Source organism: Poromitra crassiceps (genome assembly GCF_964638095.1).
Source record: "Poromitra crassiceps genome assembly, chromosome: 12".
Lineage (NCBI taxonomy): Eukaryota > Metazoa > Chordata > Actinopteri > Beryciformes > Melamphaidae > Poromitra > Poromitra crassiceps.
Genome location: NC_139632.1, coordinates 14,490,921 through 14,504,771, shown reverse-complemented (window position 1 = coordinate 14,504,771; position 13,851 = coordinate 14,490,921). Strand labels below are relative to the sequence as shown.

The following is a 13,851-nucleotide window of genomic DNA, read 5'->3' as shown; positions in this document are numbered from 1 at the left end:
TATCAAAGTTATTTAACGTTGCATCTGTTACTTGTTCAATATCTACATCTCCAATAGTTACGTGTAAAGTTGGTGCGACTTTTAATTCATATTTTGAACCAAATACCATACATACATTTTGTCTTTTCTTTTCTAAGAGCCAATTTATTTATGATTGAGGATCACGAAGGATGCATGAAACAATTGGAGTACACTGGGCTGTTCTGTTGTTGTGTTTTTTTACATAGTGAAATGCTGCTTGGCAACCTTTTGAGCTCTGGCAGGCATTAGGGAACAGAGTGAGACACAGGGCAACTAATTTAATCAGATTTCTCAGGACAACAAGATCCTCTGTGAAGCAACAGTGCTGTAATCACTGTGGGGGCAACTTCTTTGGCTCGTTTGTCATCCATGGTTGCAGTGTGTCATCATCTTTTTAATCACTAGTCGACTAGTGTGGCTTTTGCACACCGAGTCCGTATTTTTCGTCCGAAATTGTCGCACGTTTAAAAATAAATACGACCTCATGTTGTGTCACTCACGTTTGCACACTGACTCCGAAGCTTTCGTCCGTCGTTAAAGTTTTCGGAACGGGGTTTGATTTTCTGCGTTTTTTCCCCGCAACGGTCAAAAGCCTCTGGCTAGCTGAACGAGCTAACCACAGAGAGGTAGGGCTAAGCTGCAAAAGCATAAAAGCCACGTTTGCACTTGACCTCTGCTCATATAGATTCCCATCCAAACCACATACTTGAACCATCATTGAGCCAAATCTCATCATCCACATACTAACCATGGTGCCATTTTCATATTGGGCTATCTCTGCTGTCAGCAGACTGTAACATGGAAACATTTAATGAAATTAAATAGACAATGGCAGGGCACCCCCCAGTGGCTCACCTGGTAGAGCGTGTACCGCTAACGGCCCTGCTCCACTACAGCCATCGGGCATCAAGCATTGCCATCAGCTATCGAAGGAATGATTCCTTTACCAGCACTGAAAGATGCTCCACTGCGTTGTGATGCGTCTGATGGCTGCATCCAAGCTACAAAATCACCAAGGTTCAATTCTCGATGCTCACGTTCTCCCACATTGGAATAAAGTTAAATTGATTGTTTTCTGGTGAAGCCATTCAAAAGTCAACAGGGAGAACGTCATGTGGGCACAATGCTGATGGCAACACAACGTAACCCAAATATATTCTTAAAGAGAGAGAGAGAGAGAGAGAGAGAGAGAAATGCAAAGGCAGTAGCAGGAAAGACAGCTGTATCACACAAGTATTTGTAAGGGCCGTGTGTGCCTAGGATCTAAAACCATTCTGCCATGTCTCAAGACTATTTATTGTACACTGGTCTTGCAATACTTGTTCTCGTATTCTCTAAGATGAACATTCCCGTCTTCGGCATTGTAAGCTTTGAAAGAGCATCCATCATTTTGTGAAGTGGGAAAAAAATTAATATATTCGTCTGAGTTGGAGCCATCGTCAGCCTTCTGTCTGCAATGTTTTAACCGTTTAATTAAGATTGCACCTGAGCTCTTCCAACACCATCACTTGTCCAACGCGATCGCACACAACAACAGAATTCATATTTCCTCTCTCGCCTCTGTCTTTTAATGATCGCACATCTTGTCTCCAAAATGTGTTTTGAAAAATGGGGTCAGCACATTGATTTGGACACTTTACTGTCTATGTCCCACCCCTTCTTTCAGGCCATCCGCTTGTCATTGGAGCAGGCCCTACCGCCAGAGCCCGTCGAGGACCGAGGAGAGCCAGTCAGCAAGCTGCGCATCCGCACGCCGGCTGGCGAGTTCCTGGAAAGGCGTTTCCTGGGCAGCTGTAAGCTCCAGGTCCTCTTTGACTTTGTGGCCTCCAAGGGATACCCCTTCGACAACTTCAAGCTGCTCACCACCTTCCCCCGTAAAAATGTACGTGGTATAAGCACACTCTTACCTTACACACCTGCACACACACACAAACTGTTCACTACTTAATCTCGCAGAAACATACATCCATTGAAATGGCTTTTCGTACTAACACGCTAGAGCTGTTAAATACACAGCGGGGCATTTAGATCATTTATATTGGTATAAGGTACGTAGTCCGTCACAACAGTACTCTGTCCTTCAAGCACAAACGAGTGATACATTTGCCGTCACCTCCAGATGAGCAGCAGCAGTTCTGGGCCTTAGCTAGCATCTCTGCTGGAGAGATCCACAGCTGTAATTGGCTCTTCCGTCCCATCCTGAGGTCTGCTGCTGGCTGTGCTGCTCATCTCTCACCCTCAGGCCACGCCCACGGCTGTGACAGGCAGGAAATGGGTAGTGTAGAGGACCTTTTCTTGTTTCTGTGTTTTTGTTTGTTTTCCTTGATGTTTATCCTTATTAGTTTGTCTAGGTTTGGCGCGTGCCGTCAGCACTCGCAACCTGCGACTGAGCGAGTTCAGCCAACTGTAAATGCATCCACCTGCGCGCATGTATTATTGAGCGCATATTAATTAGTATCAGTCCGTTGTGAATACAGTACACTATGTCTTGTGTTAGGATACAGTTGTCAGCACTAACAATAGTATTCTCTGTGGCTCTTCGGCTGTAGCCCGGCAGCAGCCAGCCAGCTACAACCAGTCATTAGAGGCCTGGGTCGCCGCGGCGCGGGGGAAGCTAGCTAATGAGCACGGTTTTAACTAGCGGCTTAATTAGCCGTGCTGCTGGAAACAAAAATGGGATTTCCATTAATCAAGAGAGGAGTGCATGTGGAGGGGTGGGTTGTGGTCGTTGGTAGAGGTGTGTGTGTGTGTGTGTGTGTGTGTGTGTGTGTGTGTGTGTGTGTGTGTGTGTGTGTGTGTGTGTGTGTGTGTGTGTGTGTGTGTGAAGGCTTGCCCAGGCAGCGCGCCATCGTAGCCTGCAGGGACCACTGGGGCACAGACACCTCGAAAACTAACGCGCAACGTCAACGCGTCAGCTCACACACTTCGCGTCGTCACAATCACACACTTCCCCAACACATACGCAAATATTTTCAAGCAGGCACACGCCCCCGCTCACAACTTTGTCACTTAAAGGATTCACAGTTGTCTCTTTCTAAGCGCGAGTAAACACGTGTTTGAGACAGAGATAAAGATGTGTCTGCGTCGCAGATGAAAGTCGGGCGGGAAACAGGACGGCAGGATTAGCGAGGAGCGAAGTGGATGGTGACAGTGCAGAACGAGCGGAGCGGGAACAGAGACGACGAAAGCCTCAACAAAGAGAAGATTTAATCTGAGGAGAGGAGAGGATAGAAAAAGACAAGCGGAGAAGATATTAAAAAGAGGAAGATGGGAGACGATTCCAGGAAACAAAAAAGGGGAGAGATTTGGGGAGAGAGAGAGGAGGGACGCCAGTATGAGGCGGTGAACACAGGCCCCTGTCTAATCCAGCAGCTCTGTGTTGTAATTAAATGAGAGGCTCCATCCCGTCCAGACGCTCTCACTGTGGAGAGCTCTCACTCTGCCAGGATCACAGGATAGAGACCATAGACCACTATTGCATTTGTAAAATGCACCACAACTGTTGACAGCTCCTCTCCCGTTTCTAGCTTTCGGTCACTTTGTGCAGTGTCACCCTTCCTCTCTTCCTTGCCCTCTCTGTCCTCTTTCCGTCGCCTTCATCCGAATGTGTTGTCTTACTTTGATAGTTCCCACTCTGTGGCAGAAACTCATGTTTCACTGACGAGGAGAAAGGACTGTATTGTGAATCAATAATCATGTGTACCAGTGTGTGTCTAAATGTCTGCTAACCGTTGCGTTCCTGTCTGTAAATCAACTTTTTTCTTGACACATTCTCGAGACGGACCGATGGAGCCAAATGGGGGATGTGTTTGTCTCGTGCTCGTGCCACCTTCCTGTCACGTAGCCAATAAGAGTCTATTAGTCTCCCGATTTTTTGGATTCAGTCTCGTCCTCAACATTTGGTACGTGTGGCTTATCTCTTCAGCACTACATCCGGCCTTACACTGGCATCATTTGTACTAGGCTTAGCCGTGCTCAGGGAACTAACCCTTTCTTAGTTTCTATGACTGTCAGTGAGTTTGAGAAAGGGGGGGGGGGGGGGGGGGGCGGTGAGCTATTAGTGTTTCAGTTTTCAGCTTTTCATTCAAGAATATCCTCCCTTGTCTTTGACACTGGGTGTGATCGCAATCTGCTGTTCAGAGCGGCCTGAGATTGTTTTTCCCACAGCTAGAGCTGCGGTGAGCATGTTTAGACTGCACGGGTGTAATAACCCATCCATTTGTTCCACTCAGCAATCCGCTTATAGGCACCCAAACAAACCCTGTCTAACGTCTAACCGGCATATTCCTCTTCTCACTGTGATACTGTACCCTCTTCCTGGTTTCCCCTTCTGCTAATCCATCTCCCAGCTCCGTCTCAACCTAATGCTAGGAGCATGTGCATTGGCCCAGAATGATTCTTAGACCAAACTTAAGATGCAGAGAAAATAAACGGTGCCATAGAAGAAGCTCTCCGCCGTACTGAAATAGATTTGACATCTGTTGTACCGGCGTTTTCCCCTCCAGTATCTGGTGTCTCAAGAGTCATGTTCACAGGAACAACTATTGCAGCTTATTGTTAAAGTAGTTTCATTCGCGGTCGCTTCCTGAAGCCCGTTTCTTCTAATATCCTGTCTACCTATGGCAGTTAGGATGTAGTAGCTTTATGTATGGCACTCTGCCTGCCCCATCCCTGAACAGGGATATGAAGTGAATAGGGGTGTGTGGGTGTGTTGCCTTTTGGCCATATCTCCCCAATGTTCTCTGTTCTCTTCATCACATTCCCCTGGGATCTCTCAGCCCCCCTCCCTCCTTTCTCCCCCCGTCTCTCTCTCCTTCTCCTCCTGCCCCTCTGCCTCCCTCCATCCCTCCCTCCCTCCACACTCTGCTTTTCTCTCACTTCCTGCTAGGGCCGGGCAATATATCAATATCATATCGATATCGTGATATGAGACTAGCATCGTCTTACATTGGGGATATTGTAATATCGTGATATGATAACTTGTCTTTTCCTGGTTTTGAAGGCTGCCTTACAGGAAAGTGATGTAATCTTCTGAACTTACCAGACTGTTCTAGCTGTCCTATGATTTGCCTTTACCCACCTAGTCATATCCGCATTACTGATGATTACTTATTAAAAATCTCATTGTGATATTTGTTGATTTTGTCCATATCGCCCCCAGCCCCACTTTATACCCTCTCCTTCGCCATGTGCCCCCCCCCCCCCCCCCCCGACTTGTTCGTCCGTATTTTCTCTCACTCCACTTACTCCCCCCCCCCCCCCCCCCTCCCGCCTGTGAGTGTGCGGCGCGGTCGTCTCTTTGAAGTGCCGTATTCTGCTCTGTTCTTTTCTGTTCACGCCCCGGCGCTGCGTGTTGTCATCGCTCCTGGCACCAGATAATGATCTCCCACTGCTTTTGTAATTGGCCAAATAAACACTTGACAACACTAGTTTAAAACAGACAAGTTATTTGGTTTTAATTAACATAGTAGGGCCTGTAATGGCTTCATTAAAAATGCGTTATTTCAGCTGCGCGTTTGATTATGTTGGAAACGGACATCTTGAGGGCCTGTGTTTATTTTCCCTTTCTTCCTTTCTTTGCCGTTGCTTAGCGTCGCCTCCCCTGTTATCAACGTGTTTTATTCATTCAGATGAAGGGATTTACGATTCCGGTATTTATTTTAAACTTCGCCTTGGGTGCTAATGATCTGATATTAACCGTGATGAAATCTGCTGGTTGTTTTATTGTGAAATGTGATAGCAGATTGTTTACAATACATCCAAATATACAAACATTTTCATATCATTTTTGATAGGGGGAAAAAAAAGCTAAAATATCAAAGATTGCCGAGAAATGCCATCTGTCTTTTTGTTTGGTTCCAGGTTTTAAAATGAGATTTGCTGGTGTCGTATTGTGCCTTGTGATTTTATTATTTCAAGCACACAAGAGTTCAATTAAGTTTTTATTCAGTGAATTTAAGATGGATTTCGAATGAACAAGTACAAAGGCTATCGAGTACATTGAAAATATTTTTGAAATCACTTAGTTAGATTAGTCAGACAATTCCCTATTTCAACAAGTAACTGATTGATTTGATCCAAATGGTTTGATTGAAACTATATTGACTCATGGTTGAGAACAAACTGCATAGCAGAGAGCTAGATTGTGTCTGTCTTATGGATGTATGTATGCGGGGCTGTGTGTCGGCGCAGGAGAGGAGAATATGGCTTAGGCAGAGCAGAGGAAAAACAACAGCTTTGTTTGTTGACAGATGCCTCCATGCTTATGGTCTGTTAATTGGATAACAATGTCAACAATCACCGATGGCGCCCGTCTCCTGTGTCAGTGTGGCATCTTGTTTCCCTACTTTCTTTTTTTTTCCCTCTTCTCAGAGTCAGATGCTGCTCTCGCCCCGTTTGCTCTCACTACTAGTGCACATTCCCAATTCACTCAGAGCCCACACATCCACACAGTACACACACACACACACACACTCTCTATCACTCCTCATACACACCTGCTCCACCCCAAAGTCTCATTTACCCCTACCTGATGCTGTGGTGTCATAACAGCCTGTCGGGTTCGTTAGCATGGCAGCCATTTGCGAAGCGCTGCTGCCGAGGTGGGAAAAGGAACTAAGCAGCCTTGTTGGTTGCCCCCTCCCCCCCCCCCCCCCCCCCCCCCACACACACACACACACACACACACACACACTGTTGGGATGGAAGCTGTTTGCAGCACACTCGCGCACACAAAGACCCACGCCATTGTATTTCTCACGGTGCCATCCTGGCCCCCCGGTAGTGCGCCATGAGGCGGTTAACTATGTGAGGTGTGTGAGGTTGGTGTGACAGCCTCTCCCTGCCAGCGCCAGGTGTCCCCAGGCCCCCCTGCTGAGAAGTCAAGAGTCTATAAATGACACGTCGAGATGAGGGCGAGGAGCTGAGAGACACCGAGTCAAAGATGCTGCCTCTGGTGCGACATTTCCCACCACCCTTGGGAGTCGGATAGGTTGGCTCATGCTGAGATATCCTCCTCACCTTCTCCTCCTGTACTTGCCCTTCTTCTTTCCTCTCTTACCCTTTTCTTTGAATCCTCTCATAACATTCTGGTTCCACACGTTTTTGGGGTTTAGATGCCGCTCTTCTAGTCGGTGGCTGTTCTTCATCATATTGAAAGTTTGCACAAATCGTCGCTCTTGGGTGACAACCCTGTCCCTCCAAAATGTCCACTTTTTCTGTCTTGTTTTTAGCTCAACCACCATGCGATTTGGAGTTTATTCAGTGGGTTTTTAATGGGTTTTGTAAGCACCGAGGGTTGTAGAATTTCCCTGAACCCACAGATAGGAGGAGCATGTCATCCATCAACTCCCAAGTTTAAAAAAATGAAAATCAAACATTGGAGTTCCAAAGTTGTCAAGTGACAATCGTGATATGTTCATTTACTGGGAACGGTGCACAGAGGAGGGTTTGACTTGTCCAAAAATAATAATAATGATAATAATACAGGTCTTTGCACACACTTGTATACATTTTTTTAATCCGTCATCCGAAAACACAGATGGGTCAAACGGCTCGCAAAAGGCTATACGCCTATTTCACATGCCACCCACATCAGCCATTTTGTGTCTAAAGGCAGCGACTAAAACAGGTGCAAGCAAGACATTGATTAGAGCACCAGCACTGGACTCATTTAGGTGCTCCAGTCCCACAGCTCTAAGCAATGTCTTGCTTGCACCTGTTTTACTTCCTGCATTTAGACACAAAATGGCTTGATTTGGGTGGCATGTGAAATAGGCTAACAGACTGATGCGAAAAACGCAGAAAATTGAACCTGTTCCGAAAACTTTAATGATGGACGAAAGTTTCAGAGTCATCATGTAAACGTGAGTGACATAAGATGAGGTCGTATTTATTTATTTTCCGACGAGAAATACGGACTTGGTGTGCAAAAGCCTGAGTCCTGATTGTTTCCTACAGTGGCGGAGACACTCAGCAGGTTCTACAGAAGGTGAAGCTATAGGTGAAGTTCTGGGTCGGTTCATGGTCAGAGTTCATGTTTCGCTCCCGACAATAGAAGGCATCAGAGTCCTGTCACCTCTTGTCTGTTGTGAGGTCGACCTTTAGCCTTTGACCTTCTGGAGCAGGTACGGCGAGCTGGTTAATTATCTTCCATGGCGTTAGAATGGGAGTCCTAATCAGAGGGGCTGACACTGCAGGCATCAGATAAGCCCTGGACACATCTCCGTGTCACACCGCCTCGCTGTCACACGGCCTATTCAGCCCAGGTGTTAGACCGGCCCTATGTAACTGGACCCCTCCAGCGATTAGCTCACATAAGCTAAGAGGCCCGCATGCTGGGTGGGTGTCAGAGTGTGTGTGTGTGTGTGTGTGTGTGTGTGTGTGTGTGTGAGTGTGTGTGTGTGTGTGTGTGTGTGTGTGTGTGTGTGTGTGTGTGTGTGTGAGTGAGAGAGAGAGAGCGTGTCCCATTTTTAACAGCACCGGTGAGACCCCCTTCATGTTAACTAACTCGGCTAACTGGATCAGCTCCGTTGTGGGTGGTATTGCCTTATTCCCCGTGCTTCTTTTAGAGAATGCTGGTTGTGGAGAGTATTTCTTTGCCTCCCACTGTACTGTAGGCTGTGTTACTGTTTGGCTTTTCTGATAGGGAAATTAGCCATTATGAACTGTCAGAATACACACACTGTTCTCCCAATTGCCCCATCTCTCACACACACACACACATACACACACACTCTCACACACGCATACAAACACACATACACACGCTCTCACACTAAGACGGGCCTGTCCTGTAAGCTCGAACCGTGGATTGTTCTGGATCGGAGCCTTCTTAAGAAAACAAACCCCACGGACCTCTGAGGGAAACCAAGGCCCGGCCGCTCCGATTACCGCCTCTCTGTCTAACCTTTTAAACATGATGTACGTTAGAATAATACACACACACACACACACACACACACACACACACACACTCTCTCTCTCACACACACACTCTCTCTCTCTCACACACACACACACACACACACTCTCTCTCTCTCTCTCTCAAGGCAGTCAGTGCACTGCTAAAACACTTCTCTAGACTGGATGGCAGGACATTTACGGTGGGACAGTCACCAAGGGGTTTCACCCAGTGCTGAATGAAGTGGGCAAGTTTGGTGATGGTCTAACATTCCCCCCCCCCTCCTCTCTCTCCCTCTGCCCCCCCCCCCTCCTCTCTCTCTCTCCCTCTCTGCTCCCCCCCCCCCCCCCCTCTCTCTCTGCACAGATCACCCAGTTGGATCCAGGGTCCACTCTGCTGGATGCCAAGTTGTTTCCACAGGAGACGCTCTTCCTGGAGGCTAAAGAGTAGAAACCTGCCCTCCCTGATAGGCCGAGGGGACTGACTGACTGACTGACAACCTGGCTGGACACACACCCGTCACCGAGCATGGGCCTACACACACACACACACACACACACACACAGACCCACCACTCTCTCAGACATGCATAAACACCACCGGCATGCACATACGAAGACACACACTCGTGTAAGTAAGCTTCTCTGCTCTCGGCCTGGTCGTGGTACATGAATGCCTAAGTGTACACGTAACGCACAGAGGAGCAAAGACAGTATCACAAGCACACAGCCAAACACTCGTTTTTTCCTCTCCCTCCCTTACGGTCTTCCCCTCTCTCCCTCCCTCTGTCTCTCTCTCTCCCTCACTCTCTCTCTCTCCCTCCCTCCCTCTGTCTCTCTCACCCACCCTCCCTCGCTTCCTTCACCTAACCGACTGCTGTGTCATGGTCTTCTCTCACAACACAAACACAACACAGTATGATAAAATAATGAAGAGACTGAATGGACAAAACGTTGTCACAGTGAAGAAAAAACAACAACAGACTCCTCCCCACACCCTCCACCGAGGTTGCTTTTTTTAGAACATGGTTTTTTGTGTTTGAAGTAAAGAAATGCTAAAAAAATAAAAAAAATAAAAATAAACTGCAAGAAGAGACGTTACCCAGAGAAGGCTGGACTATCTCATCTCTACCTGTATTTGCCTCTCTGGTGACCCCCCAACCCATCCCGACCCACCCACCAAAACTCCACCTTTCACCCCAACAGTGATGCCCCCTGCCCCTTCCCCGACCCGACTTCCACCCCTGGCGGCACCCCACTTCTGCGGACTGGACCCCCCTCCATGCCCTCAAGGATCTGCTGTGACCCCCCCCCCCCTTCTCTGCTCCCCCTGGTTTTAACATCCGCTCTTCCACAAGCCAACAAATTGCTCAGTTGTTAATTTCTTTCTCTTTTTCTTTTTTTTTCTCGATCCTTTTTAAGTTTGATGCTGTATTAGTTTTAGTTTGATATACATTATATAAAATATATATGAACATGGATGTGTCTCGGCCAGCAATCTGTTGAAGCACGTCAGGACACACACATCAGTCTTTTCCCGTATTCAGATGGCTTTAAGAGTATGAATTGTTTTTCTTTCGTTTGTCAAGGTTCACTAAGGTATGTAGGGCATCAAAATCGTGTTTTTACTGGGGCCCAGAGTAAGCAGGAGATCATCTTAATTGTCATTAAATATTATGATATTCTCTGCTATGGTTTATTCATATAAACCTATTAGTGGAGAGAGGTGGTTTGGGGTTTCCTTTGAGAGTCCTAATCAAAAGATATAAATAGAAACATCTGCAGAGCCCACCGTAATATGTCGGCAAACTCTTGAGGGGTTCCTTTTCCAAAACAATCTAAAAGGGTTGAGATCCCAATCTTATCAAATCTGCGGTTTCTGGGTTGGCTGTGAATACCTGGTGTCTCTGTCTTCGTCTCTCTCTATGACAGCTGTTTGCTGAAAAAGAGAGCATTGCTCTCAGTGAGACTCCCCCTGTATAAATAAAAGGTTAAAAAAAAAAAAAAAAAAAAAACATCTGAGGCACCAGAAAGCCAAGTCTGGGTGAAAAAGGCAGAAGTCAAGCATAAAGGCAGGTCTGTGACACTTTGCTGCTGGAGTTCATCATATCTGGTACAGAAGGCGTTCATATTGATGTTCCACTTCTTATTAAAGTCCATTGATGGGTTGATTTAATTAATAGAGGTACAGAACCCAATCTGATGAGAATCCAGTTAACTTGGACAGAGGGCCAATGTTGCTTCGCTCTTCAGCCTCAAAATCAGGTTTTATCGATATCAAAGTTTAGGCATGTGTCTTCACTAATCCATTAGCACCAACCAAAACTCCCTACTAGCACTTATTTTGCATGCCTCCCATTAAGTAGTGTTTTAATATTCCCACCCAGACACCACCTAGTAACTAGCACTTCTTTTGCATGCTTCTCATTAAGTAGTTTTAATATTCCCACCCAGACACCACCTAGTAACTAGCACTTATTTTGCATGCATCTCATTAAGTAGTTTTAATATTCCCACCCAGACACCACCTAGTAACTAGTACTTCTTTTGCATCCCTCTCATTAAGTAGTTTTAATATTCTTACCCAGACACCACCTAGTAACTAGCACTTCTTTTGCATGCCTCTCATTAAGTAGTTTTAATATTCTTACCCAGACACCACCTAGTAACTACCATGCCTTTTGCATGCCTCTCATTAAGTAGTTTTAATATTCTTACCCAGACACCACCTAGTAACTACCATGCCTTTTGCATGCTTCTCATTAAGTAGTGTTTTAATATTCCTATCCAGACACCACCTAGTAACTAGCACTTATTTTGCATGCCTCTCATTAAGTAGTTTTAATATTCCCACCCAGACACCACCTACTGTAGTAACTAGCACTTATTTTGCATGCCTCTCATTAAGTAGTTTTAATATTCTTACCCAGACACCACCTAGTAACTACCATGCCTTTTGCATGCTTCTCATTAAGTAGTTTTAATATTCCCACCCAGACACCACCTAGTAACTAGCACTTATTTTGCATGCTTCTCATTAAGTAGTGTTTTAATATTCCCACCCAGACACCACCTAGTAACTAGCACTTATTTTGCATGCCTCTCATTAAGTAGTTTTAATATTCCCACCCAGACACCACCTAGTAACTAGCACTTATTTTGCATGCTTCTCATTAAGTAGTGTTTTAATATTCCCACCCAGACACCACCTAGTAACTAGCACTTATTTTGCATGCCTCTCATTAAGTAGTTTTAATATTCCCACCGAGACACCACCTAGTAACTAGCACTTCTTTTGCATGCCTCTCATTAAGTAGTGTTTTAATATTCCCACCCAGACACCACCTAGTAACTAGCACTTAATATTCCCACCCAGACACCACCTAGTAATATCAGCCACAGCTAATTTCCTGCCTTCGGTGTTGAGAGATCACAGCGGCTTAGCCCTCCATCTGCAGCAGGGCTCGGCTGTGAGCAAAAGGCAAAGTTTGAGAAGCCCAGCGGACCTCCGCAAGAACCCTTCTCCCTCATCAATAAACAGGCAGGCAGGCGGATCACAGGGGCCTGGATTACAATGACACATGTCTAATGAGACGGGACCAGAATAGAGCGAGCCAGGGGTTCGAGCAGACGCACCAAATGTGCCATTTTCACACTTAATGAATCTGGAGTTTATATAAGGCAGACGAAAGGGCGAGGTGATAGTCGTAGTGGGTCCAGCACGGTGAACTGCTGTGGGTTGTGTGGTAAGGATCCTCATGTGGAAAATGACACTCCAGGAATCTGTTAAAAGTCTGAGAGCAGGTTTTTTACTTACAATTATGACTGGCCAAATAAAGTAATGGCATTATAACAGATTTGTAAATGCTGTGGATCTCTGTAGCCACACACACACACAAAAGGCAAAGAGTTTTTATGAGGCACTGGATATTCAATTATGATCGGGTGTTGTGATGAAAATCACAGCTTTATATTTATATTTTTTTCTACAAAAGAAATCTCCTGGGGCTAATTTCACCAACTAAGAATAAAATGTAATCTGACATCGTTATGCTGCAGTGCATGATGCATGAACATTATTCAAATACTGTATGAGCAATATTTTATAAGAGTGTATTCAACATGCAACGTCATTGTGAAATTCTATTCTCTTTAGGTACTGAACTGAGTCATGGATTGAACTGTTTGGCCTCTTCTAGTTCAAAGAAGAAGTTTTCCATCACTTTACCCGACTACCGGCAAAAGTTAAGTCTGTCTTTTCAGGGGAATAATTTAATCCCTCTCTTAGTCCCAGAGTAGTTCTAATCTTATTTACGAACTGGATTAATTCTATTTGAAACCATTTCTGTAAAAGCTGTTTATAAGTTAGTCTAGTTTCAAATTGGAGTTCTGTCGGCTTTGACTTAATCCTTGTTTGTGAAATAGACAATTATCTCATGACGCTCACTGTGAATATTGTTCATCAATTCCAGCAGCATTTATTGTTGGAAAACGGGAGTCTCAGGAGATCGTATAAGGCAATCTTATAGTCCTCTCACTTATGTTCTAACCAAAGTTTGATTATATTTCTGCTGTTTAAAACTGTGGGACTGCTTGTGTGATAGACAGACAGTGTGAGTGGGATGGAGAGAGCTGGAGGCCGGTGCAGTGTGTGTTCATCAGCATTACTGTCTGTCTTGGTTCTCACGTGAGGAATGAGTGGACCTAATGTGCCCAGCCAGCCACACTTCCCCAGGTTTGACCAGACAAGACACACTGCTGCAGGTGCTAAGGGAGAGAGAGACAGACAAACACTACGGGACAAATGCTCTTACTCCCCCTCTCTAAATTAGATACTTTTTTTTTACTTTTCTTAATTTTTTTTTTTTTTTTGGTTGGGTCAAGAACATAGACGTTTTTTTCCAAACATATCTTTTGGCGCATGACTCC

General features: G+C 45.6%; 1 protein-coding gene across 1 annotated transcript in view; it reads left to right on the top strand.

Annotated features, from left to right (window-relative positions):
- The window catches only part of faf1 (Fas (TNFRSF6) associated factor 1), a 98,510-nt gene extending 88,189 nt beyond the window's left edge, over nt 1-10,321 (top strand). Inside the window, exons 18-19 of the mRNA XM_083646967.1 lie at nt 1,688-1,903; nt 9,290-10,321. Coding sequence (XP_083503093.1) covers nt 1,688-1,903; nt 9,290-9,373 — 300 coding nt within the window. The 3' untranslated portion in view covers nt 9,374-10,321. The remainder of the gene's footprint in view (nt 1-1,687; nt 1,904-9,289) is intronic.
- Nucleotides 10,322-13,851: the final 3,530 nt, after the last annotated feature.